General features: G+C 38.5%; 4 protein-coding genes across 7 annotated transcripts in view; all 4 read right to left on the reverse strand.

Annotated features, from left to right (window-relative positions):
- Window positions 1–977: 977 nt before the first annotated feature.
- On the reverse strand, window positions 978–14,539 carry LOC117392074 (macrophage mannose receptor 1). The gene is made up of 50 exons (XM_033990054.2): window positions 14,397–14,539; window positions 13,817–13,962; window positions 13,569–13,681; window positions 13,367–13,500; window positions 13,061–13,284; window positions 12,881–12,987; window positions 12,681–12,799; window positions 12,473–12,608; window positions 11,868–11,950; window positions 11,672–11,791; window positions 11,479–11,580; window positions 11,252–11,410; window positions 11,096–11,178; window positions 10,871–11,015; window positions 10,752–10,796; window positions 10,507–10,674; window positions 10,196–10,315; window positions 9,678–9,788; window positions 9,577–9,609; window positions 9,242–9,376; window positions 9,020–9,166; window positions 8,820–8,954; window positions 8,582–8,739; window positions 8,366–8,510; window positions 8,243–8,297; window positions 8,094–8,160; window positions 7,868–8,001; window positions 7,752–7,795; window positions 7,505–7,678; window positions 7,266–7,420; window positions 7,071–7,184; window positions 6,882–6,997; window positions 6,451–6,605; window positions 6,168–6,373; window positions 5,356–5,533; window positions 5,049–5,273; window positions 4,797–4,966; window positions 4,652–4,722; window positions 4,471–4,571; window positions 4,235–4,351; window positions 3,993–4,130; window positions 3,763–3,917; window positions 3,565–3,664; window positions 3,254–3,489; window positions 2,699–2,882; window positions 2,378–2,626; window positions 2,120–2,302; window positions 1,476–1,535; window positions 1,250–1,404; window positions 978–1,175 (listed from the first exon to the last, which is right to left on the reverse strand). Exons 1-50 carry the CDS (start codon window positions 14,449–14,451, stop codon window positions 1,131–1,133), a joined length of 6,510 nt encoding a protein of 2,169 aa, XP_033845945.1. The 5' UTR covers window positions 14,452–14,539; the 3' UTR covers window positions 978–1,130.
- Window positions 14,540–15,602: 1,063 nt separating this feature from the next.
- On the reverse strand, window positions 15,603–20,560 carry klhl8 (kelch-like family member 8). The gene is made up of 12 exons (XM_033989961.2): window positions 20,476–20,560; window positions 19,551–19,770; window positions 19,143–19,204; window positions 18,909–19,074; window positions 18,451–18,771; window positions 18,146–18,332; window positions 17,871–18,014; window positions 17,689–17,800; window positions 17,445–17,613; window positions 17,216–17,375; window positions 16,641–16,842; window positions 15,603–16,576 (listed from the first exon to the last, which is right to left on the reverse strand). Exons 2-12 carry the CDS (start codon window positions 19,746–19,748, stop codon window positions 16,453–16,455), a joined length of 1,845 nt encoding a protein of 614 aa, XP_033845852.1. The 5' UTR covers window positions 19,749–19,770; window positions 20,476–20,560; the 3' UTR covers window positions 15,603–16,452.
- Window positions 20,561–21,164: 604 nt separating this feature from the next.
- Window positions 21,165–26,480, reverse strand: sdad1 (SDA1 domain containing 1). The gene is made up of 21 exons (XM_033990233.2): window positions 26,273–26,480; window positions 26,082–26,186; window positions 25,903–26,001; window positions 25,712–25,822; window positions 25,435–25,506; window positions 25,260–25,360; window positions 25,121–25,178; window positions 24,972–25,046; window positions 24,808–24,909; window positions 24,649–24,718; window positions 24,005–24,108; window positions 23,858–23,915; window positions 23,728–23,786; window positions 23,564–23,640; window positions 23,385–23,482; window positions 23,243–23,319; window positions 22,195–22,321; window positions 21,828–22,116; window positions 21,639–21,723; window positions 21,402–21,563; window positions 21,165–21,310 (listed from the first exon to the last, which is right to left on the reverse strand). Exons 1-21 carry the CDS (start codon window positions 26,360–26,362, stop codon window positions 21,266–21,268), a joined length of 2,064 nt encoding a protein of 687 aa, XP_033846124.1. The 5' UTR covers window positions 26,363–26,480; the 3' UTR covers window positions 21,165–21,265.
- A 105-nt stretch (window positions 26,481–26,585) lies between these two features.
- ptpn13 (protein tyrosine phosphatase non-receptor type 13) overlaps window positions 26,586–27,349 on the reverse strand; it is a 29,035-nt gene continuing 28,271 nt past the window's right edge. For 3 of the 4 annotated variants that reach the window (XM_055231510.1, XM_055231511.1, XM_055231509.1), the window contains one exon: window positions 26,586–27,302. In XM_055231510.1, the coding sequence (XP_055087485.1) occupies window positions 27,225–27,302 (78 nt within the window). In that variant the 3' untranslated portion in view covers window positions 26,586–27,224. The remainder of the gene's footprint in view (window positions 27,303–27,349) is intronic. The other variant, XM_055231508.1, reaches the window with a different exon arrangement.

Here is a 27,349-nt window from a genome sequence, read left to right on the forward strand (position 1 = left end):
GTTATTAGATAATTTTATTTCGAGTTCTTCTTTGTTTTAGTGTTTGGATTATTCCAATTAATGGGTTCAGTATTTTAATTCATCAAAGCTGTATCCTCTATTGTGTAACTGTGCAAGAGAAAAGGCTGTATTTTGATTTTTCCATTGTTCTCAATATTTTTCAATTTTTTTGTTTTTATTTCTCAAAGTACAAAAATGTGTGAGATTGTGTTTCTTCAGCCCATTTAAGGCTGAATTACACACGAATCAATCTGCTCAGTTTTACTGTATAATTTTGCACCAAACATCAATAATATCTATGAATACACACTGGAAAATGAATTCATGTAAGGTCTGGGGCAGACCTTGTGCAGTATAAGTGCAGTATCAGAAACACAGTTCACTGTTTCTGACATTTGCTGTTTCTCTTTTGTGCTGTAGGAGTCTGTTGATGTACAAGAGTAATTTTGCACTAGTAATTTCATGTTTTGCACATTAGGTAGGTGTCTTTGTCATGTCTCTAACCTGCCACTGACATTCTTTGGCTTGTTTTTGCTCTGTCTTTGCTCATTTAGGTCTGTGGTTGTGTGGTCACTTGAATGAGTAACTTACTGAACTGCACTGTTTATTTTTTCTGTACATGATTTAAAGACATCAGCAGGGTTGTCCTGGACTTCAGGGCTGACTTTCTTTTCTCACATCAATGAAGTGATATTTTATTTAATGAATGTGTACACTGGTGCCTGGAAAAATGGGAGCATTTTATTTGTAGATACTGGATCAGAATTTACGACGGCCAAAGAAAATCTGACTGTCCTATCATTTGTCATTTCATGTTCTCAGTTCTTGTTTTCCAACAGATTGGTAGCAATTTATTTATGAATTTACGACAAGTTTACAAATGACATTTGTTTGTAATAATTACCTTGAAGACAATATTGTTTTTTGTGACATATATTGAGTTTTTATGTTGCCGTGAAAAAGGCTGAATAAAAGAATAAATGATCATTTTTTTATTCTTAAGAATCACATTTGTTTTTGTGCATTTTGTACATTTGTATTGCACATATTTTAAACTTTACAAAACAATATACAAAAGATTTTTAAAACATAACCCACATTTATCATAAAATATATGTCAAAGTGTAGATCTAAGTATCCGACTCATCTGCAAAGTTGGGATTGGCAAATGCAGGCTGCAAAAGGAAAACACGATCAGTAACACAAAACATGTTTTATTTTTCCAAATACACGAGTAGATGTAACTTACCACATCCACCTTTTCAGTATGTGTGGCTGTTTTTGTTGGCAGGCGTAAATTGCTTAATCTATATCCACGAACATGAAGTGCAAAATACAGAAATCCTCCAATCAGGCAGACAAATATCATTGCTCCAATGACTGCACCAGCGATTATCGCACCGTCTACAGAGACAAAATACAGCTTAACACGTGTAAAATAAAAAACTAAAATGTGTTTTTACATTTGTACTTACCGTTGCCACCTGGGACATCAGTGGGAAAAATAGGATGTCCATCATCATCTGTTATAAAGACTGCAAAAAAGTCAAAATCAATTTGTTGTGTTACGATTACTGTGAGAAAAAAACATTTTACAATTATTCAAAATGCTTAAGTCACTTTCATTAACACTGTTGAACTGAAAACCATTACTCTAGTCTGTGACCAGTTTTACAAATCAAACTTTCTGAAGGATAAAGTCAAGTTAATCTGATGTGACGAGCCAAAAAAAACAACTTTAAAATACTCTAGTAATACTGTAGTTTTCAGATATATTGTGACGTAGATAATTATTTATGGAGTTGTAGTAATAGTAAAGGTCCTCCACAGTACGCGACAGTGGCGGCTGTGATCAGAGCACTGGTTCCCAACCCGAGGGCCAGTGGATCGTTGTGTCTTTGACCCACATTTCCTTGTTTGATGTGGTGTGTGCGTGAGTGATCGTCTGGGGGGACCGATGACACAAATGGTCAATCTCGCTCCTGTCAGTCTGCCCCAGGCCTGCTGTGTTTACTATAGCAGCTTATCAAGTTTGGAGTGAATGAATGTCTACAGTGTGGCACTTTTCTGAGCCTGTAAAGAGCATTGTGAGCGTAAGACATTATTATTCTCATTTTACATTGGCGGTGGCGGCAGGCAAATCCTTTCTGTAGGAGGCACTTGTTGTCGTTCCAGTGGCCGTCGGGATACATCTCCACACAGTTCTCCTCTGCCACCTCCCCGGGGTGAAACGCATCATTGGGTTCGTTCTGAGCCCAGTTGAAGAATCCCACAGAAGTCTTATCAGTCCAGGCCCAACCAACTACATTGTATAAAATATATATATAAATAACAGTAAGTAAACAGTCTGAATAGTAATGTACATGGGTGGGCTTACAGTTTTGGTCCCTTGTGAGTCCAATCCAGATGTTGTGCTCTTTGGTGTAGTTCAGGTTCCTCACAAACTCAACATCTGCTCGGCTGTGGAGCGATACCAAGTCGCCCTTAATTGCCTGACAGTAGTGTCTCGAGTCTGGCCAGGAGTAACCCTTTGGACCGTTGTAAACAAAGTAACAGTAACGTCCATAAGGCTCAAATCCATGCAAGCACTTTCCACTTCCAGGAGCAGGAGTGGGAGGGGGGCTCTCTGGTAAACCAAATTGAACAATATAGTTACCGCAGTGACTTTGTGAATTGTTAATGGTGCCTGAACTTTTACCTTTAGAAATCTTGCAGATGTAAGGCTTGGGATCACTGCACTTGGTGTCATTCCACGTTCCATGAAAGAAATATGAAGCGTGCATGCTCACACAGCCCTCGCCCTCTAAGTTACTGGGTTCACCTGGTCCCCACTGTGTGAAGAAAACCGGCCATCCGTCTGTCCACATGTACGAGCCGTCTCCCTGCAGAGCAAAGCGTTACATTAACATCGTATTTCTGTCGTCAACGAGAACATAGTTTAGGTTTATGTTTGTCTTGAGATTGTGTGTTTAAATAGTTGTTTGTCTTTGTGTTATTTAAGTTTTATATATCAGAACTTTAAAAAATGCAAAAACACACGCACACATAGACATACACACATATACACACAGACATGCATACACATATTCATTCATTCATTCATTTTGGTGTTACTGGAAGTAGAAAAAAAAAACATTTTAAAATCACTTTTAATCAAAATTCAAATGTAAGTCTATTTGTTTTTCCAACTGCCTGATAAAATGATATTCCCCCTCATTTCTCACTGTAGGTGGGTGGGTTTTTTACTTTGTACCTTGCGTTTCAGTCCAATCCAGGCATCAGCTTTTCCCTGGAGCACAACTCCAGCCACAAAGGCCTGGTCGTAGCTCATGTCAATGCTGGCCAGGTTGCCTCCTGCCTTGGCACATGCTGTCTGAGCTGCGTCCCAGGTGGCTGCTTCTTCTACCAATTTGTAGCAATTTAAGTACCAAGAGATGTACCCAGATGGACATGGGCTGTGTGTGGGGGGTGGAGGGTTGATGCTGCTTGCTAAAGACAAAAAGAGGTGAAACTGAACAATTGTGAAAAGACATTTTAGGGGGAGATGTTTGGATTGTTACTAACATTTCTTTCTGGAACAGACAAAACTCTGTTCCTTGTGACAGCCATCATCATTCCACTTTCCACTAACTAAGTGGTTGTGAATCATTGACACACAGTGCTCCTATTGAATATAATATTACAGATTGAAATTAGGAAATCTCATCTGAGAACATTTACATAAAACGCAAGGTCCAGTCATTTTGATTTATGAGTCCTCACCGCTCCTCCCGCGTTGTTGGGCTCTTTATCATTCCAGTTTGTGTACAGGACAGGGCTGACCCCATCACTCCAGGCATACTGGTTTTCTACCAGAAGATCAGACAGGCCAATCCATGTGGGACGTTGCAAATCCCTCAGGTAACTTGAGACAAAGTCTAGAGGACAAAATTCAAAATATACTCTGCACTTTTATTGTCATTAAACCCAACTGTCTGTTTCAGTATACACACCATTCTCATACTGGCTGTCAATCACGGCCAGCTCTGCTCCTTGCTCTTTGCACCAACTTCGTGCGTAGGACCAATTGGCTTTAATGTCGTCCTTTTTGCCTTTAAACAAAAAGCACTTGTTGTTGAAGCGTAGCCAACCTGGAAAACAGTTTATACAGTTATAACAATATCATTCCAAGTGATACACAGAAATTCTCCAAGAACATAGTTTAGAAGTGAAGTATTTATTGTGGAAAAATCACCTGCTGGACAGTTGCCTTCCCAGGGCTGTGTTGGTGGGGGAGGGGTGTGATGGTCTCCAGGGAACTTTTTACAGACATATCCTCCCATTCGACCACAGTTGGCATCATTCCACCCACCTGTGCAGTAAACATATCAATAGAACATTTACATTCCTTAATATCACCCTATTTTTTATCATTATTATTTATTTATTTATTTTTTACAACATATGTAGTTTTATGTAAAAGGCAGATACCCTGGTGCCTGTTCATCTGAACACACTGTTCTTCCCCATTTGCATTGTTTGGTTCTCCAGGGGACCAGTGGGTATAAGTCACTGGGGAAAGATCCACCCACCTGTTGAAAGAAGAGTCGTTTGATTATGCATACAGCAGAATAAAAGCAAAGTGGAAAGAAGAATGAAAAACATGGCTTACTTATACTGTCCATTTGCAATACCAAACATTCTCATTCCGATCCAGGCCGCGGCAACGTTTCCCGTACCCACCTGTAACATAACATGAGTTAAATGCTCTTTACCAAACGAAAAATAAACCTTTTATTTGCCCAAAGATAAATTACCATAGTGTTGACATAAGCCTGTTCATCTTTGTTAAGAATTGAAACCAAAGCTGCTTTCTCAGCGTAGCAGCGGAGCATCGCAGTGTGGAAGTCCACAACATCAGTGTCATTGTAGTAGTAACAGATGTTGTTGTTCTTCCTCCATCCAGGGTTAGTGCCACAATCAGGGGCTGTTCATACAATAATATTAACAACACATTTTTCAGTTGAGTTAAAAAGAAGGTTGACAGGTTGGATATAATCATAGTGTACCTGGTACTGGAGGAGGAGGTACTGGGGGTAAAACGGGCGTCTTTCCTTTTGCAATCATACAGATCCAGTCCTGATGAGCGTCACAGTTCAGGTCATTCCACCAGGAAAAGGTCCCGTTGGTGCTGCTCACCATCTCAACACAGTCCTCCCGGCCCTCGTGGTTATTAGGCTCCCCATGACCCCAGTTAGTGTGGGACAGAGGAGAGCCATCACTCCAGGAGTAGCCTGGTTTATGTGTATGTATTAAAACCATGAACATTAAACTCCATTAATAGTGTGGCTCATTCTTATCACTGGTCAAATGTACCTCCTTCTACAGGGTTGTTCTTCAGACCTATCCACTTGCTGGTGGCTTTGCTGTACTCTGATAAAAACTCCTCCTCTTCCTGGTTGTGGATACTGACCAGATTTGCTCCTCTTGAAATACAGTCTTCAGACGCTGCCTGCCAGCTCTTCTTTTGGGACCATTCAACTTTATGGAACAACTTAAACATAAGAGAAAATAATATCAGTGTAGGGAATATGAAGAAATACAACCAAAAATACAAAAGTGAATTCAATACACGTGTTTGTAAATTTGATTATGTAGAAATGTATTAATTTGTCCAAATGTAATGTGTGTGCTAAGATAAGAGGCTCACGTGTTGAACAGAGGTGGGTTGTGCCTTTCTTTAAAATTTACCACATGGAGTAGTTTTCAGACACCAACTTTTACTCCCACCTCGATGAATACATTTTATAATGTAACTGTACTCTTACTTACAAGTAACAAAAGTTTTATTGTTGACAATATGAAACAATTTGAATATTTGAAGAAATAATTTGAAGAAAAATAACTTGGATTACTTTGTTGTTTTTCTTGAGTAATATAATTTGGAAGAAACTGTTTTTACTTGAATACTAAAATTTGAAGAAATTTGACTACATCTGCACTACATTTTATGCAACACATCTTATTTTAATGAAATCAAAATCAATTTTAAAAAACCTAATTCTTATTAAAACAATGCCACTGAGTAAAGTGACGAATTGCAATCATGTTTATATATATTTTCATAGATAAAAGGTTATAATTTTGTTTGCTCTCACAGTGTAACACTACTCGAGTTATAAAAGTACCTTATAACAGTTCCTAAAGTGGGCCAGAGCAGTCCATCCGTCTGCACAGCCCTGTGAAGGTGGGGGTGTTGGGGCCTTAGTGGGTGGAGTGATATCAGGTCGTGCTTTCTCACAAATAAAAGGGAATGTTTCTGAGCACTGTTTATCATCCCAAAAGCCACCGATCTGACCTGAAGTCATGGCCACACAGGTGCCATCTCCACTGTCTGCAGAAGAGCACAGTATTGTACCGTTTGTATTTGAACACATCAGTCTTTGTTAACCTGCAATATGAAGCTTGTACCTGGTTGGTTTCTGTCCCAGTGGGTAAAGGTGAGGGGTGCTCCATTGTCCCAAAGGTAATCGACTCCACCTGTTGCTCCACCTCGAGCTCGAAGACCAATCCACCAGAAGTCAGTCCTACCTGAGAGCAGTACTGTGAAGTGGGACTGCTCGTAACTGTCAAAACAACACACACATTTTATATTATATAATAAATGTTTGCATTCTCATTGAAATCTATAAAAAGAGTTCTATTTCATTTACTGACCACCAGAGGGCAGTGTTGAACGCACTGAGCCACTGCTTTAGGACATGAGCAGTGACTCAATGCTTTCAGCACTATTCTTTTGTGGTCAGTAGATGTAGGGATGAAATACAACTGTAGTTATATTTGGAACTTTTGTTATAGCTCATTTATCATTTATTTTACTTGTACTCTGTGTCTAAACTCACATGTCTCCAATATGAACCAAGAAGCTGCCCTGATCTTTACAAAACGCTTTAGCATGTTCCCAGGTTCTAGGTGTTTCCTCCATCCAGTAGCAGGAGTAACCATATGCATTCCAGCCCTGAAATTACATACACATTTGAGATTAATACTCAGTCAGTATGTCAAAGTCATATATGCACGCAGCTCTGTACCTGAGGACATCCATATACTGTGGGCTGAGCCGACGGCAGAGGATAATGTGCTTTGGGCATTTTGCAAATGTAAGTGTTAAGCTCTGTGCAAGAAACATCATTCCATCGACCAGTCTATCCATGGAATTAAGATATGTTAGAAATGCTGTAACAAATGTACTGACGGGATGAATAAAACGTTGCCAGATGACTCACAGTGTGTAACATTTCAACACAGTCTTCAGTAAATCCATCATGGTTATTTGGTTCCCCTGGAGCCCAGTAGGTAAAGGAGACTAAATGTCTGTCAGACCACATGAAGTAACCAGTGTACATGAGGTCATTCAGCCCCGTCCACACATCACTGGTCTCTGTAAGGAAAATGTAAAAATATTTAAAAAAAAACACCTGGCTTTTTCATTATCTAAAGACCAGTAATGCCCACTCAGCCTTACCCAGATAGAGGTAACTTTCCAACCAGCTCTGCTCCTTCATTGAGAGGATGGATACAAGTTCAGCCCCTGCTTTCCTGCAGCTGTCCTGGGCTGCATGCCAGGTTTTTTTGTCTACATACGGTTTGTAGCAAAAATCTCCAAATTCGTACCAATCCGTTCCCGGACACCTCAGCTCTGGAACAGTATCGGCACATGCAATAAAAATGCACATCTACAACGAAGCAGGACACGCACCAATCAAACTTACCTCCGTCAGCAAATGTGTAAGAGACTGCATAGTTGCCATTATATCTGCAAAGACAGGCAGTGTTTAGATATCAAAATAAATATAAATGAAATAAATAAGTCAAAAACTCGACTTACTGCCGAGAGGTAATGCCATGCTTAGTTGAACCTGGATAAAAACTTTGTCCTGGAGCTTTCAGTAAAGTGCAATCCCCCCCAATGTCGTCAACAATCACTCCAGCATGAATGGCTGCTGCACAGATGTTTGAGTCCTGGAATATCAAAACAATTATAATTATAACACTGTTCAACATTAACCACATATGCAATTAATGATTTATTATGTATAGAAAGAGGCACATACACCACGATACACTGTAGTACCATAAACCAGGTAGTCTGACCTTGCACAGGCAGCAGGACAGTGAACACTAAAAGAAAAGTCTGTTTGTTAGTGTGAGTGCTTTAATACAAAACATCTTAAAAAAAACAAAAAAAAAACATTCCTCTTACTTTATTCTATCATTGGCAAAATTAAAGTTGGGCTTGTTGGCACAGGTGATCGCATCTGTTGAAAAGAAAAGATTGAAAGACCTCAAACATTGTCCTTAGATCAAGAATATACAGTTTTCTTACAATCAGGTGTGCATCCTAAGACGTCGAAGCGAAGGCCTGCTTGCCCGCTGTATTCCAGGGGCCAGATGCGGATGTATTGTGCTGACACTGGAGACCCCAGAAGCTGAGTGTCAGGTGTGTTTCTGTCTGTAGAGCCTGGGAAGAACTGAGAACAAGACCAACATTTTAAATAAAACAGTGCATATACAGAAAGCGAGTGGGTTTATACAGCCACACCTCTCCATCTTCAATGTAGTTTTTCCAGGTCACTCCATCCATACTGTGCTGGATTTTAAACTTAGTGACCCAGTGATCTTTTTGGGGGCAACCCTGAATTACAATCCCTGTTACTTTTTTTGCCTGTCCCAGATTAACTTGAATCCAATTTGATGATGCTGTAAAAGGCGAAATGAGGAAGAGCCAAGTATGAGTAAGAAAAAATGCAATAAATGCGACTTTTAAGGACACAACGTACGGTTTCCTGAAGGCATCCAACATGAGTTTCCATTCAAACGAGCTTTATCTGGAGTGTTAAAGCCCACGGAGGAGGATGCTGAGAGCTGCGCGTTTGAGACGTTGCCATCTTCAACACCGAGGCCATGTAGACACACTGAAGAAACATACAAATTGATTTTAATTTGTATGAATCTACAGAAATGAAGTCCTAACACTGACCTTTCTGTTCACAGCTGTACGTGATCTCCAGGTATTTGGAAACTGTGGGGCAAGGGTCCGGATCCACATGGGCATATGCAAAGCAGAAGCCGTGGTTGTCGCAAAGCTTCCTGTAGTGAGGCAGCACTCCCTCCACGGTGCAAGTACCTGCACAAAAGCCTCGTATAGTTAATCGCTCTGAGGTTACGCACTGAAAAAAAGAATAAAAAAACAGTTCCTCACCGTCAGAAGAACCCATGTGAGGACAAGTCTCACTGTTCCTTCGTCCGTAAAAAGCTGACTGGATGTTAATCACGCTCTCGAGAGGGCAGTGGAGAACAGCAGAGGAATCTTGGCAAACCAGAGCTGTCATAAAACCTAAAGCCAAACACAATATTTAAACAAAACATCAAATCCTTGTTAATTGGGATATATAGCTGCAATACTGCAATACATATTTGAAGATCAATTGGGTTTCGTAACAGATTAACCAGTTGAGGACAGATAAAAAAACTCGTGTCTATCATTTGTCATTATCTTAACATATATAAATACTACAAATAGTAAATATTCAGTACCTTCGTGGGGTGGAGGAGGCTCAGGTGTTCTTCCTAAAGGAGAAAACAGCGTAAGTGCGGCAGTGTTTTGCTTTTATTTGACTGTTTAAAAGACATTTCACCTCTCTTCTTGCATATGTATCCTCTTTTGTATTCACAGTTGTCGTCATTCCAGTAGCCATTGTTTATAAGAATAGACAGGCAGTCCTCTCCGTAATAGTCATCGGGGTTGCCTGGTTCAGACCAAATATACGTAAAACAATTAGAGATAGAACTCCTTAAATCTCCCACAGAGGGAAATATGTTGTTTTGGTCGATCTGCTGCCATAAAAATACACAGAAATCTTTAAATGCGAACAGAAAACATGACTACACAGGTCTCTTATAGGGTTGTGGTAAAAAAAAAGGGATTGGGGTAGGTTTGTAGTAAATTTAAATGACAAAATTTGGAGAAAATAATCAAAATTGGCCTTATACATCAGCCCAAAAAATATCTGCAGAGCTTATCGGCCATCTTGTCTCTCTGAAGTCTAAAGTTTAAGCATTGGCCATAAAAAAACCCATATCGGTCGATCTCTAAATACAATGTGTGTTGATATATTTATTAAACACCGGACAGACTGCACTTTTTTCTATGAACCTGTATTCCAGCGGATGTATCTGAAAGGTGAGCCATCAGTCCACTCCCAGCCTCCTTCAGTGATAGAGTCATGACCTCCCATCCACAGGGAAATCCCAGTTGGACTTCGCTGGATAATACCTATAACAAAATAAAATCTAATAAAAAAAGCAAGCAAAACATTGTCTCTCGCTGTTGATAGAAGTGCGTCTGTTTTCTCCAAGGTTAGGACTAAAAACATACAAACTAATTTAATTCACATGTTCATACATAGTGACTTTGTTGTCCGCCACATCTTCGAATAACAGATCAGAGTATTTATAAAAACACACCTTGTATCAGGCTCTGTTCTGCAGGATCTGTGATACTGACGAGATCCGCTCCCTGGTTTAAACAATCGGCTCGAGCTTCTGCCCACGTCCGCAGAGAAAAGAAGTTAAACAAGTAACAGAAGTCATTAAAAGGGTCGGCCGTCCAGGAGCCACACTTCTCATTCCATCCTAAAAAAACAAAAACAACAACATGTCACACTTATGCTCACGTGACGGCAGAATTTACACTTAAAGATCAAGTTAACCTGGTCCAGACGTTGGAGGCTGCGGAGGAGGTCCTTGTCCCTTAGCTAATGTTTATAAAATGCATGTTAACAAACCAAAACAGACAATTAGTAACCGAACAAAATGGCAAAAGAAGGACCTTTTTTGCAGATGAAGTTTTTAGTGGCTGTGCAGAAATCATCGTTGAGTTTCCCGGGCTCGTGGTGGTTCATTCCTCTAATGTGCACACAGTCCTCGTTATTCTGCCAATTGTCTGGTTGATCCGGGGCCCACGGAAGAAAATCCTGCGGCAGAAGACAGATTTAAGTCACGCGTATGTTGTTGAGCAATAAAAGCCGCGCAATCGATGTCATAAGCGACTTACAGCTGGAGTTCCATCAGTGTAAACGAACTGATTTTCAATATTGATGTCATTGAGGCCAGTCCAGGCTTCCGCTGGCATATGAGCTGCGTACAAACGTAGCGTCAGGTGTGCGTCTAATCGCTTTACACAGTCTATGTAAGAGTATTTAGTTCACACCTGTTATAAAACCTAGCTCCTCCTCTCCACGGATGCTGACCAGATGCGCCTGCTCCTTGGTGCAGTGATTCTCGGCCTCGTGCCAGTTCATCACTTGGTCCGTCTCAAACTGATAACAGAAGTCCTCGTACAAAAGATACCCAGCGTCACAGTGTGAATCTAAACAACAAGAAAACATCAGGTTAAAACGAATTCACGTGAACAAATATTTCCTTTGACGCTTGTACCTGGAGGCGGCGGTGGTTTGGGGTTCTGTCCTCCCGTCAGTTCACAGATGTAGCCCAGACTCTTGAAGCAGTTGGTTGTTTCCCATTTGCCATTATAATTCCCTACAATAAAAAGTAGTTGATTTCTTAACTTTTTCTGTATAATGCCAAAAACCTACTACCACATTAACGACAAGCGTCAGTCATTTCAAACCTGTGTATATTTGGCCACAGTCCCAAAAGTGTTCAGTGTTTTTAGGGAAACCAGGAGCAAAGTTTGAGAAGGCAAAAGTATTTTTATCCACCCATTTAAAATCTCCGTCTTGGTACATATCTGTTTGGCAGTAAATTAATATGTCATTAGTCACTATTCAGTCTTGACATTAAATGATTTTATTATTTTAGGATACCTGATAAACCAATCCAAATGTCTGGGATGTCAACGTGGTGAAAGTCTGGGAGTTTTCCATTGATAAAGTACTGCTCCTCTTGGCTAAAAACAGAAATTGCACATTGTATTACTGTTCTGTACCGCATATTTTATTATCTGATAAAAGCATGAGGACCCCCTTGAAAAAGTGACAATGCCTCTTAAAGCGCTATCCAAAATAAAAAATAAAAAAACATAAATAAATAAATAAATAAATAAATAAATAAATAAATAAATAAATAAATAAATAAATAAATAAATAAATAAATAAATAAATAAATAAATAAATAAATAAATAAATAAATAAATAAATAAATAAATAAAATAAAATAAAATAAAATAAAATAAAATAAAATAAAATAAAATAAAATAAAATAAAATAAAATAAAATAAAATAAAATAAAAATAATAAAAATAAAATAATAAAATAAAATAAAATAAAAAAATGTTTAAAGCAACTGAGGCATAAAATATATTCTCAGATAAATAATAATTGTTTTAAATAAAATTAATTTGGTACAGACATGATCTTTCAAGACAGACGAGTAAAAACAGGGGTAATAATAAAACTCCATCAAAAGTGACCTGTTTATTATGAGCAGGTGGGCCCCCACGTCCGTGCACGCTCTGAACGCTTCATGCCAGGTTGTCAGAAGGTTGATGTTACTGACCAACCAGTAACAGCTGCCATTGAAACTCAGCCACCCAGGAGGACAGAGGGCTGTAGACAAACAAATATGAATCCAAATCAACAAAACAACGTTTGGAAAATTAAAATAGCCAAAGTGCTTACTGTTCAGCGGTCGTTTGCACATGTAGGGACGCTCATAGCGACACACGTGTGACCTCCATTTGCCGTACTCCTCTGATGGATCTTTGATGATGGCCGCACATGAACCTACTTGAGGATCTCTGCAAAGAACACAGCTTTTTCAATGATTTTATTATATATAAAAGACCTATACTATATTTGAATTAGACATGTTTACTTACGGAGAAGGTTCATTCTCACCCCAGTTTTGAAACGACAAAGCTTGAGCATCTGACCAGGCAAACTGTGTGTTTCCTGCTTCAACTTGACATGAGATCTTGTTGCACTTCTGCAAACCGACACAAAGAAATGTGATATAAACATGTTAAACACAAATGTATAAACTAGAGCAGCCTCCTCACCAGAGTGGACAGTCCTATCCAGAGATCAGTGTAGGAGGGGTCCAGTCTGCCCACTACATACTGCTCTTCCTCCACAGACATGATGGACACCAGATCAGATCCATCCTCCAAACAATCATGTCTCGCCTCTGCCCAGCTCTTTCTTGTGTCGGCTTTTAGTTTGTAGCAGTTAGAGCCATATGAGAACCAGCCACTGGCCTGATCACACCGGGGAACAGGGTTTTCTGAAGCGCAGCGAACAAAAAGATTAAAATTATTATAGCAATATGTAATTGTAGCCTTTAAAAATGAAAGTTTTTTGTTTACCTTCAATATATTTACAGATATATCTCCTCTTTGCGTCGCAGTTCTCATCATTCCATTGTCCGTTACTCTCTCCCACAACTTGGCCACAGTCCTCGTTGTCGTTCCAGTTGTCAGGTTGGCCCTGCCTCCAGTATCTACAACCAGAGCACTTTGAGTATAACTTTAAACTTAATGTCAGTGAAGCTTAAGACTGCAGACGTACGCGAGATATGGAAGAAAAGTGCTGCCGTCGGTCCACTCCCAAACTCCTTCTGTGATCTGATCCGTGAGGCCGATCCAGTAAATCTCAGTGCCCACCTGTGTCCTTACCCAAAGCTAAATAAATAAAGAAACATTTACAAATATTGAGCTTCTCCTTTTTAATTTGGAGTTTTAAAAGCCAGTCACACATATAAACATTTAAAAGATGATTTTAGATAACGTAAAGGATGAGTTTAATGATAATCTGACCCTCTCATGGATGTCCAGAATGCTCATGAGGTGAGAGTGCTGCCGCTGACAGATATTATTAGCCTCTGCCCATGACTTTGTTTCAGTGGAAAAGAAGTAACATTTACTCTCATACTCCCTCCAGCCTGTGCGACACACTCCATGGGCTGGAAAAATAACACAGAAAACATCTTATTATGGGCCTTGGAACAGGACACAAGCTCAAAATAAAATATGAAATACGTAATTCTCATTGTTTTCATTGTTAATTTGAGAGACAGTTCTTCATAATCATAAAAGTGTCTTAAAACGCCTGGTAATGTTTGACTTCAACTGTTTAACAAGCTCAGAATCACATGTTAAGTTTATGTTATTGGAAACACCCACAGCAAATATGTATATAAAATCTAAAATCTTAAATAATCTAAATCTATATAACATTATAAAATACTACAAACATTATTGCCACAGCTAAATATAACACTACAAACATGAAATACCTCAGGAGAATACAGTACTGAGTATATGAGTCCCCACACCCACAGTATTTGCACAAGAAAAGTCAAACTGTCATAATAGAATAGTTAAAAGTGAGACCTACCGCTGGCCCAAAGAGCAGCCAGACTGAACAGACGCACAGCAGTTTTCCTGTTCATTTTTACTCATCAGTGGAAGACGCTCCTCAGCACATTCTACACTTATATTTGTTATTTCACCCCAGCCTGGCACAAACTGGGACGACCACTAAAAAAGTAAAAGTAAAAAAAAAGTACTGCTGTTGAGAAATGGCAGATCACAGGGAGAGAAGCACCTGAGACGTGACTAAGATGAGCCTGGTCCTGAGTTCTGAGCATCAGCTGCTGCGGTCACCACTTTTCAGCATCTGTCCAAAGTCCACAACCTGTAAAACACTAATGACACAACTGACCTGGGATTACGGGACAAACGATTGTTACATAAACTGCTTTACGTTGATAAAGGTTTTAATCAATTTATTAAAATGTGTAATTTTATATGTTTATTCATACAGAAATTAGAGTTACTTTTATTAGAGTAAAAAAAGAAAATAGATTTCTCTAATGAACGTTAACTTCAAAATAAAATGAGTGTTACAAATCTTCAAATTTCTAACAGTGTAATGTGTTTTAATAATTTTCAAATATGTAGTATTTTGTTATAACAGATGTATTTTTTAAATGGTCAAATGACTACAGTGTTTCCAAAGTTCAACTTTGTTGTAATAAAAACTTGTAAAATGCCAATAAAAGTTCCTCATTGCCGCTTTATATTAGGGACTACCAAAACAATAACTGCAGATTTGAAAACAATTATGGTTTATAATCCAACAAATCAGCTTTAAAGGTGTGATGTGTCTTAATTCAAAGTACAAAGTTAATTTACCTGCAAAGTTCTGCAGGTGAATTAGTCCAACCAGAATGAAAACATTGAAAATGAACTATGCATGATCCTAAAAAGTTTGTGGGTCACAGAAATGTAAACCAGTAAACAGCTTATAAATTACTTTATTATACCAATACAATGAAAATGACAAAATGTGGAAGCAGTCAAGGGAAAGAATAAGTATATGTCATAGATACAATATAAAACAGCTACAATCTACAAAACCGTTTTGCATCAACATTAGTCTTATTGTAAAATGAGACACACAATATTTCGCACAAGAATTCAGTGCAGTTCACTGAATCATGTTTATCTCACTATATAAACTGCACATACCATTTATTTAAGCAGTCAGTCAATGCAAATCATCACAATGTGACAAACTTACATCGACAGTTTTCATCATAGTTTAGTTTTCTATTGAAGACAAAAATATACCCAGATGTCACGTCTACATTTTCTAGAAAAATAGTGCACACAGCATGAATATGAATATTAAAGACTAAGACATACATCAATTATATACAAAGAGTCCATTATTAAAATAGAACAGAAGCATTGGCAGAGATATCAAAAAGCAGTCTGATTAAGATTGAGGACAGCCCAGCTATCGTCCCACACAAGTCTGAAGAAGAACTCTCTCTGGATTGGGTTTGAACGCTGCCACATATATTGCTTTATTCAGTCCTTTACTGTACAATCATTATGCCTCTTTATGTAATTGAGAACGCAGCGGCAGCAGTTTGAATAAACTTTCTGTTTAACAGACAGTATAATGATAGTTCCATCAAAATGATGGTCAAAATGTAACAAAATTCTCAAAGCCAATAAAAAACAAAGAATAAATTAGTGAGGCAATATATGGCTAAAACATGGTATCAAATTTACACATGAACCTTAAACTGTAGAAGTCTTGAATTTTCAGCATGATGTGTTCTGATGAAACAGAGCACTTTTTACATTAGAAACATAAAGGCCATTCACATTTGCCTTTCCCTCAAGTCAAAATGACGTATAGCAGCCACACATGACAAATACAGTACGTAATAGTACACAACAGATTGTAAAACACCACCAGCAACAGTTTAGGATGTGTTCACACGATTTATGTACAATTACCTTTTCTGTGTGCACTTATATATAGTATATATATTTTCATTTTTATGAACAGGCCTTTAGCATTAGTCACTCTATGTGCTGTGGCTTGTGCTTGTGCAAGAGTTAGATGTGACAGCTGTGCTTCACCTGGGGGATTCTCACATGCAGTTGGCCACGTTGCTGGAGCCCTGGCCCACGTCCCTGATCTGACTCACATGGGAGGAACATACAGCCACTCCGGCACCGGCTCGACAATGAGACACCGAGCCCACCAGTTCCCATCTAGACACAAAGCCACTTTTAGTCCTAGTTAGTGTTAATTCATGTTATTCATTTGTCTCCTGACCTGTTCATCCGGGGTTCAAACGCCTCCACTGTGTTCAGGTATATGTTGCCGTTGTGCCCTCCCACCGCAAACACTCTTCCCATCACAGTGGCGACTCCAACACCCCCCCGAGGAGTGGTAAGCTCAGACACAAACTCCCAGCGGTGCATTCGAGGGTCAAAGCGTTCAACAGAGCTCAGGGGCGAGTTATCATCAAATCCACCTGAGCAAATAAAAACAAAGGACATTTCGTCATTTATGGAAAAATGGCAATTCAGTTGAAGTGTCTTGTAATGTGATACCAACGATTAAATATGTACATTATTAAAATTATAATAATAAAACATTTCAACAAAAATAGCTTGAAATATTTCCCTATAGTTTACATAATGTACAATAACACTGGTAAGTTTTTAATTTTTAAAGCAAGCCCTGTAGTGTAAAATCACACACAACATTCCACCTTTCTAGTTACGACTCATGTTTTGCACTGAATGACTGGACAGTTTCAGCTCTGTAATAAAAACAAATTAGTAACTTGACATCTACAAACTGAAGGTTTCTCTTGATCAGCAGTTTTATGCAACTTCACTCACCCACTACATACAGACATCCATTAAGTTTGCTAACTCCATTTCCGGCTCGCCTTTGGCCCATCTCGCTCACTGCAGACCATTTATTGAGGTGGGGATCGAATCGCTCCACACTGGACAGTGATGCCACACCGTCATTGCCCCCGACTGCATAAACATAGCTCTGTGGAAAAGGCACATTGTTACATAAAGCAGTTGTACCAAACAGACTAATGACAAAGTTCAGGCTTACCCCCAAAGCCACAGAGCCCACTCCACCACGAGGGGTGTTCATGGGAGCCACAGAACTCCAGCAATCACCCTCAATGTCATATCGCTCCACGTCGTTAAAACAGGAATTATCGTTCAAACCCCCAATAGCATAGATGGGACCGCCAAGTGCTGCCAGCGCAATCCCCCTCCTGTACAAGACACTCATCAGGCGCTCTCTGTGCCAAAAGTAAACAAACATCTTTGGCTACACTCTGATACTGTACCTCTTGGTGTTCATAGAGGCTTTCATCATCCACTTATTGGTGAGGGGGTCAAACACCTCCATGTTCCCTAAATGTTCATTACCATCATGGCCACCCACAGCATAAACCTTGCCTGTAAAATAAAACTTAATGACAGATTAAAATTGTATTTGTGTGATTTTTTTTTACCCTAATCAACTTACCTCCTACAGAAATGACCCCCACATGTCGCCGCCTGCTGTTCATCTCAGGACCAAAAAACCAACTATTCTTGGTAATAGAGTAACATTCAATACTACGAAATGGATCACCAGAACCTCCTCTACCTCCGACACAGAACAGAACGCCTGAGGAGTAAAACAATGGCATTTAGAGACTGTTAGGACGTGGAAGTTGATGGGATTTCATAGTATGACTTCAATTGCTTAAGAAAACACTGCTTATGTTACATGTGTGTCTGGATATATGTAAAAACAACCTGCAGTGTGCTTCCGTGGCACAGTGCGGACCGAGTATTCAAAGTCTGGCACCACATTGTTGCTCATGTGCAGGTGGTAGTTCCTTGCTTCATCCAAAAGATCCCGACAGCTTAGGTTACCTTTGATCATCTCATCTTTAGACACAGTTCCTGTTAGAAACTCCACAGAGAGCAATGGCAGGCGCACCTAAGACATGAAAATACTGAGGTTGTAAAACTGCTTACATATGCAACAAGTTCCTAGATAAATAAAGTTTATAGTGTAATAAAGACAAGAAAACACATTCACCCCTCGGCTTACTGACCTGAGACATAATCTGGTCCAGCCAGGCCTCGTGATGTTGTGGGTTGGCTTTAAGCCACTTGACAGCTGCATTGTATACCTGCGTCTCTGAGTGGATATTTAGATCATTGGAGGAGAGAAGAGTGCGCAAGTGCTGTGGCGAAACAGAAATAAAGTCCTCACACTCCACAACCTCTTTGAAATGCTCACACGCATAACGGTCAGCCATGTCCATCAAGTCCACACGGTTGTGGCTCTCAGCAAAGGTGCGAACTGCAAGGCAGTTTGTCGGATGGAAATGGGCCTTCATGTACTCACAACATGCTCGTGCAACTAACTCCACCTGTCAAGTAAATTAAAGTTACTAACTAATTATTATTATATTTCAAATTTCAATACTATGTGAACAAACCTGTAATGGAATGTTTTCATAACACAGATAAGAACTATAAAGGAGTCAACATTTAGATTTGAACTTACATGAAGTATACATGCTGCATACAGCAGTGGTTGCACATTGTCCACTGTTAAAGTCAGCTTGGAGGAATAGGCAAAATGTACGAGGTCCTGAATGGCGTCACCATCAAAATCTTTGATTTCTATCAAATCCTGCTTGGCCTCAGACATCTCCGACAAGAACATGGCTCTAAAGTAAAAAGAAAAACCTGAACACGATTTCTTTAACACCTTCCACCAAAAAACAACAACACATACCTGAAGTATGGAATCACACATGCAAGCACTAGTTTGTGGCATGGGATCAACCTGCTGCCAACCTATAAAAATGAAATGAGTAAAAACCACAGCAAATCTCAACATACCTTTATACATAACAGATCCACAAAAGCTGTTGTGTATATTGTTGTGTCTGCACAGAGGAGCTAAGCTAACTATGGTAAAGTAAACTGTATTGCGATGTGTGATTTTGGTCAATTTCTTAATAGTTTGTTACATAATTAAAGGAATAGCGTTTGCTGATTGGATATTCTGTTGGTCTGCGCTTCTTTTTTTACTCTACATGCATTTAGCACACATTAGAAACATTTTATTTTTACTAAAACATAACAACAGTTTAAAGTTGAGAAGTAAATGTAAATATACTTAGTGTAAAACAAGACTGACCTTCAGTGTCACATCACAGAGTTCCCCCACTTCATAGAAATGCCTGAGGGAGTTATGGAAGTCCTTCCAGGCCTCATGTGCCTCGAAGACAAATGAGCCATCAGTCTCACTTTCTGTTTTTGAAGTTCTATTTCCAGAACGCTTCTCCTTGGACTTGACTTGTTTGGCATGGTCTGGCAGCATATCGCCCGGTGCCATAGCTGCCTAACAAAATCAGCACCTGTGGTGAAAAAACAAAACAAAAAAACAAAATTTATTTAATTAAATAAATTAAAGGTTTTTGGGTGACTGTGAAAACATGTATTCAGGAATAAAAATGTCCTTGTAGAAGACATGCAACTACTGAGGATCAGTTTGAATTTCAGTAAAATCACTAGTTTAACACTGTATTTTCCAGTTCTTCAGAATTCAACCCCCAACAGCCTTTTCCACTGGATCTGTCCATTTCCACGAGGCATATGCATATGAACAGATTACACACTGTCTGACATAACACAGATCACTGTGACAGATTCATTATGTGCCTTTCATAGAAAATAACTGCAAAGACACTTGATTTAGACTCCTGTTCACTTCAATGTGACTGTAATAGTGCGAGATGGGGACAGTGCACAGCTCGAGATGCTACACTTCATGAACAATTTGTGAAGGAAGAACCTAATAACGCCACGTTTAACTGTGTGAAAAAGACCGTGGTTATAATGTTTCGCGCACACACTTCACAAACACGCAAATCCATTTTGTGCGACGTTAAGATGACAGTTTAGCTTACATGCTAACGGCCGCAAGCACCGTGGCTAACGCTAACGCTAACACTCGAGGAAGGATACACGATCAAATGACTTTACTCAAAACGAGACAAGGGCAAAGGCGTTAAAATAACAGAGTGTACTCGTCTAATATAACTGTAAACAATCGTGGGCACCTCATGTCGCAGTAAGAATTATCTGCCCGGCTTGTTTTCTGTGATGTTCGGCGTTAGCACGTTTGTTGTGATGCCCTAATGCATCATGGGTAATGTAGTCCGTTTGATATTATTTGCGCACAACGTGGATGTTCACAAATATCCTTATGGTCTCTTCATAAATAATAACATTACGTTTTGCTGGCTGAAACATGTTAGTTACACAGTTGAAAGATTGACATAGCATCATGGTTAGTCAGCACAATGTTTTTTTTATAACTCTTTAATTTTAATCTGACTGGAAAGATGACTGGATTTAACACAAGTACTTTTATCACCTTGGTCCCCTACTATGGAGTACTTGATGCTTTTTTCCTTTTGTCTCAAGGTTTTCAGCACAAGGCTTTATTTCCCCATGGAACAACAAATCCTAACCTCATTTCTGTGACCATTATGGATATCATCTAGTGGAGACAAAACTGATATTTTAATTAGCAGCCTACTGCTGTAAATACAACTCTACAGGTCCATATTTTTATTATTTTTAATCTGATGGGTGCTAAACCTCTGAGGAATTTGCAGTGTAAGGAGAAGTGACACTGAATTACTGGATTTTATCACAAAACTGTCATATGACACCTACAATACAATGTTATCCAGTAAACTGTTATTCATTAACTTAGACGGGACAGAAAGAGGGCGACTCAATTCAACAACATTTATACATTTTATTTGTTGATCTGAATGCTGTATTTAGACACAGACACTGTACAGAAAATATATAAATCAATGCGTCATATTTTCAAGAGATTTACTTATACTTCCGTTTCCTCAGGAGTGCATCCCGTAATGCAATCTAAAAAACAAACAAAACACACAACATATAAATCTGCATTTACATAAACCATAAACAATATATAATGTTGTATCTGTAAAACACAACTTGCCTGTTTCTCTCTAAAGGAACGTTTGCCTTTGGTCCGGACGTTTTGACTGTGTCTCATCATCATAAAGTTTTTCGTTCTTCTCTTCTCCTTGTTGCTGGTGCTTGCGTGTGGGTTCAGCTTTGTTCGCTTTCTGATAAACTCCTTTTTATCTGTCCTTCCAGCCTATACATATAACGCCATAAGTATAGTAGGCTTGTTAAGTATATATATTTTTTACAAATGATAAAGATTCCTTACCATTGCTGTTGCAAGTCTTGTTTCTTTATCAGATTTTGGTTTCTTATGAAGTTTTTCAATATTCCTTAGTGTTAATATCTCCCCCCTGACAAACAGAACAAAATTAAATGTTATATATTTCATTAACACTGAATTATACCATTTGAGACCAGCCTTAAAAGCAAAATATTTAAACATCTCATCATTTACCTCTCCTCCTCATCGTCAATATCAGCTATTTTCCTCTTCTGGGCTTTTCCTGGTGCAGCGCTGACTTCTTTAGCCATTTGAACCAAACGGATTTTCTTAAAGTCATCCTGAGTGAGGAGTCTACTGCCACTGACTGCTGCTGCCATGACTTGTCTTTCCTCCGCGGGTATCGCCTTCAGTTTCTCAGTAATCTCTGTGTCCTCATCAGACGAGTGGTGAACATCTACCCACTCCCCATCTTCATCATCATCACTAATGCTAGCACTCTCCCAGCCATCTGACAGATCACCTGCAACATCAGCGCCTCCTAATGTTAATCACAACTGTAGACTTTGTGAATTAGAAGTATGTTGTTATATAAACTTGCCTTCTCCTTCTTTGCCCTCCTTTTTCTCCTCCAACTCAAGAACTTCAGCTCCAGGTATATAATCTTTAGCCTCCAGAGCCCCGTAATCTTTTATTTTAGCTTCTGCAGATGCTTCCGTGGGTTTCCCCTGAGAAAGAGACAGGAAATAAGCATTAATATTAGTATTTCTTAGTTTATTTGCTTTGCGTTATGTCAGGTAAAGTCAACAATAAGCCAATGAACATGAAAAGTGGCAGTGTACCATTATGATTTCAGAATACATTTTATTCAGATTTGTAACCATTATAAGATTAATTTAAAAAAAAGTCTCAATAGATAAATCACCATCAAACTAGAGGATATGTAAAAACGTAAAATTATATGTACAGGGTGTCCATCAAATCTCTTTACAATTTTAACTTTAATGGCAAAGGCAATTTATGAGATATATGTATTAGATTTGTTCTATTGTACTCAGAGGTTTTAAAAGTTTTTAATCACATTGCATTTTTGTATTTCAGGCAGCCTGTTGCTTAAAGAGGCGCCTTTTAAAGAAATGTCTACTCCTCAAGATGAGGCACAATGTGTATGGGGCTGTGTTAAATATATCGTGTATCGAACAAAGATACTGGACATTACTGAACTAAAGCAAACAATAACAGATGCGATTGCAATCTTTCCTTTTTTCCTTCAGCGGAATAGGAAGCATAAAGAAAGCGTTTGATTTGTGTCCTGATAGAAGACAAGGGTGGGACTTGACAAGTTTTCTTCTTCCCACTCCTTTTCAAACTTATATATGAGCAGTTTGTCAGATGTATTTTAGGTGTACCTGTGCTCGGACAAAAAAATAAATAAAAAAAACCTTGATGAGGCTATGTTGTAGTGAACACAGCAAGAAATCGAGTACCATCTTATTGTGCTTCATGTGACTAATGGTGCTCATATAGAGGCGTTAATTAAATGTGTTAGTACAATAGAACAAGTCTGATTAAGATATCTTATCAACTGCCTTTGTTATATATTTTTTTTTTATTATAAAGAGACTTTACGTACACAATGTTTTGCTTACCCTGTCTTTCTTGTGCAGCATTTGTGGGTTGAGGTTTCTAAAGAGCTGGATTAAACCTCTGGCTGACATCATCACATCTGCAACATGGGCACGTTATACAACCATGTCCAAATAAATCACGGCTATTTCTTTGTTTACTTACTCTTATCCTTGTGAGTTTTGTACTGGGCCAAGTCTTGTAACATGTCTTCATTAATTGCCAGTGGACAACGGGCTACAATTTCCTTGATGGCGTTGATCCTGATGACAATAAGATCAATGTTACATCTTTGTCAATGAGATCAATACACGTGTTTAACAGTGAAGACAAATCTGGTTTACCCGACAGTCATGGCCTCGCCCGAGTTTCTGTCAGTCACAAAGTTGTTGGCAATGGTCATGATCATAGGTTCAATGATCTAAAGTGGAATAATAAAAATAAGAAAATGTTTTATTATGTCACTAAATTTGACAAAAGAACAGAAGCTCAACCACAAAAGCACAACCTCCGGTGGGACAAGTTGATGGGAAGCTTGGGCTGCACAAAGTAATATTTTTGTCACTTCTGAAAAAAAGACAATAACAAATGGGTAAGTGAGATTATTCCTGCTTAAAGTAAGTACTACAAATGCATACCCCTCTGATGTGGCTGGAGAAACCTCTGTATGAATGGATAGAAATTGAAGAGAAAAAGCTGCACAAGAAGAGTTGTTTTTTATTACTGAACATTTGTATTTTAAAACTCTTTTGTATTCACATGCCTAAACTGTATCGTTTAGTTACCTCATGGATTCCAACAAGTCGGGATATAAGCTCCATCATCATAATCTTCACTTCAAAATGCTCATTGGAGCTTTCCAATTGTTTCAGAAGTTTTTCTGCAAAATCTGCAAAAATAAGATTTTCACCAACTGTGTCCATGATAACTGCATATAGGCAACTTTTACATAAGAAAAAAAAACCAACCCCAAAACAAATCACATTTTAATTATGGTTCATGCGTACAATTCACAAAAATATAGTTACTCAACACAGTGGGCAGTATGTGGCAAACTAAAACAAACATGGCAACGCTGATAAACATAAATGGGCCTATTTGAGGAGAAATATGGACCGGGTCATTTTTGAAATAGAGCAAAGAAAAGCAAATGTTTCCTCTGTGCACTCTGTTGTTGTGACGCTTCCCCAAATCAACATTTATTTGCCTGAAGATTCCCTTTACTGAACAACAGGAGCCGCCCAAGATTAACAATGTGTAGAAATCGACTCAATAATGCAACACGTGTCAGTCTGGATTCTGCCAAGTGACCATGATCATGAAGTGGTAATAATGACATGAGTCTTTATGCTACCAATGATCAGTTTAAGTAAAGTTTTGAAATGGGCAACCCGGAATATTAAAATGGTTGCAGAGTGTGGACGATTACCTTGAGAATCATGGATCAGGTGAATCGCAGAAAAATTAAAGACTTCAGCTTTTGACTTTTTCTTGTGTTTCTAAACAGGGAAAAAACAAAAAGTTAGAAAGTTGACATTAAATACACAATCTTATTTTGACGAATAAATACATATAAAAAATACTGTACCTTCAGGACTTTCATTGCTTTTTCTAACTTCTTCTTGTTTTTGGTGCTCTTTTTACCAGTTGAGTATCTGATCATAAGGTCTCTGGCCGATGGTCCCTCTGTCTGAAGAAAAATATACAGATTTATTTCATTCACATTTTCTTAAGACAAACTTTGAAACTTACCTCTGAGTCTGAGTCACTTTCGTTTTTCTCATTTTCATCTTTGCCAAGGAAAAACTTAAGACCTGCTACAAGAATCTAAAGAAACATCATCTAAAGTGAGTTTATTTTTAGTTTTAGTATCATTAAACCTTTTTAGCAGAAAGTCATACCTTTGTCACCTTTGAGAAACACGCTGTTGTTATGACGTTGACTGTTTTTGCATCATTCCTGAACAGAGAAGCATTGATTGAATAACCAACTATGAGACTGAGATTTTAAATGTCATACTAGCAAAAATAACCAACCAACCATATGTTTCTTTTGTACAGCTCTGCCATAACATCTAGGGAGATCTTTGCTGCAATCGGGTTACTGTCTCTTAGCATAGTATACATAAAGTTCTGCAACATCTGAAGCAGAAAAGGAACATGGTAATGCAACGAGCAACTGATTGTAACGCAGGAAAAGTTTAATAAGGACTTACCGTGTTAACTTTGTTGTTTTTATGTTTAGCATTAATGTTTTTAATGTCTGATACGATGTGAGTGTACAGCGTCTGTAAAGAGAAAAAAAAACCCACAACATTAGACCACAAACAATGATTGTGAGCATAAAGTAAGTTTATAACAAAAGCCGAAGTTAAATCTGTCAACGGGACAAAGCGTCGTCCTTCAGCTGACAGATTTAACTTCGGCTTTTGCATGAATCAGACCTGAACGACTGATGGATCACACAGACAAAGTAAGTTTTAATATCAGCACCTTTCTGAGTAGTTTGTCGTGGCATTTTAACAGCTCAAAGAACAGCTCAAGGAGGGCGGATGGGCTGATCAGGTTTTTGTTCCTCAGGAGAATTAATCCTTTGCAAAATGTCTATTGTGCAGAACAGGTACAGAACATAAATTAATAATATGTAAACTAAGTATTGTGGGTTGTTTGCTCTTGTAGCTCACCATCCTCAGATCTGGTTCCAGGACTGTGTGATAAGCCAGGAGCAGATCACACAGCTCTTGAGGAAAAGTTGACATGTGATCCAAGTAGCAGTGACCAACCTGAAAGGAAAACAGTGTGTTTCATGAATAGGACCTTGGCTAAAAACATAAATGACAATAAAACATAAATGACACTGTACCTGAGCCAGAAACATGACCAGCTCCGCCAGCTCCTTATTCTGTTTGTCTGGCTGCAGTTTGAAGATCTGAACATTGGACTGGTAATGCCTGTATTGTTGTAAAAACTGTAAAAGATAAACATAATCTAAACATCAAATATCACCAGTGGAGGAAGTTTTGCCGTTTGTTTTTTTTGTTTTTTTACACTCACCTCGTCCAGATACGACTGTGGATCTCTCTTTATAAGATTCTGCAGCTGAGGCAGGTTGTTTGGTAATTTATTATTTTGACGACCAGACATGATGCTACAGAAGCTTTTGTAAATATAATGGAATTTTAAAACTGCGCTAAACAGACAAGCATGGCCAACCTCAGCAGGCGGACATGTGTTTACAGGAAGCTCTCTGACGTCACATCCGGGTACGTCATTTCCGCTCGGTGTTCTCTGTGCTCACGGGATATGTAGTTTTATGATATACAACGGCAATATTTGAAAGATTAAAGATGAATAATAAATACACATTAAGTTCTGCATTACATTTTATTAAATATGTATCACAACATGTATCTTTTTACACAGAATAAGCTGCTAAAGTGACATTTCCTGCTGCCTAAAATGTGCAGTGAAATTAAAAAGAGAAAGATTACAATTGATTTGCATGTTTCTAAAAAAAAAAAAAAAAAAAATCTGTACATGGCATATTTTTATCCAAACTATATCCAGTCTGAGTTTCTGAAGCTGAGTATTTACACTTTATTCTCGTCACCTCGTGCATTAGGTAACACTAGAAGCCTATAATACATTTACAAAGCAAATACTGATAGTATCTTGTCAAGGCATGTTCCAGCATTAAAATAGGATTTAAAACACAGATTCCTCATAAAATATACAGCCATTGATCATGTTCATAATTCTTTAAATTTGTAGGCTATTCTTTTGTAGATAATTAAGAACAACAGCAGTTTGGAAAAATACAAATACAAGGAAGAGTGGTGGATGAAAAAGGCATACATAAAAGAAATCATGATCACCTCTCGTACAGAACAAGATATCGGCATTTTATACATTGGCACCATTTGCCTATATCCACTGTGTGCCATTAATCCAACAGGTTTCGCAGTCTAGTAGTAAAGAGCAACAGCAAACAGGTTCAGTTATATTACTATCCTGAGATTTTTTCCTCTGCTTGAAGGCATCGAAGGACATAAAGAATGACTTGATAGCAGAAAATGTACTGATCCTGTAGAACAGTATAAAAATGCATGATTAAAAGATGTACAACAATGA

Source organism: Periophthalmus magnuspinnatus, chromosome 23 (assembly GCF_009829125.3).
Source record: "Periophthalmus magnuspinnatus isolate fPerMag1 chromosome 23, fPerMag1.2.pri, whole genome shotgun sequence".
NCBI classification, from domain to species: domain Eukaryota; kingdom Metazoa; phylum Chordata; class Actinopteri; order Gobiiformes; family Gobiidae; genus Periophthalmus; species Periophthalmus magnuspinnatus.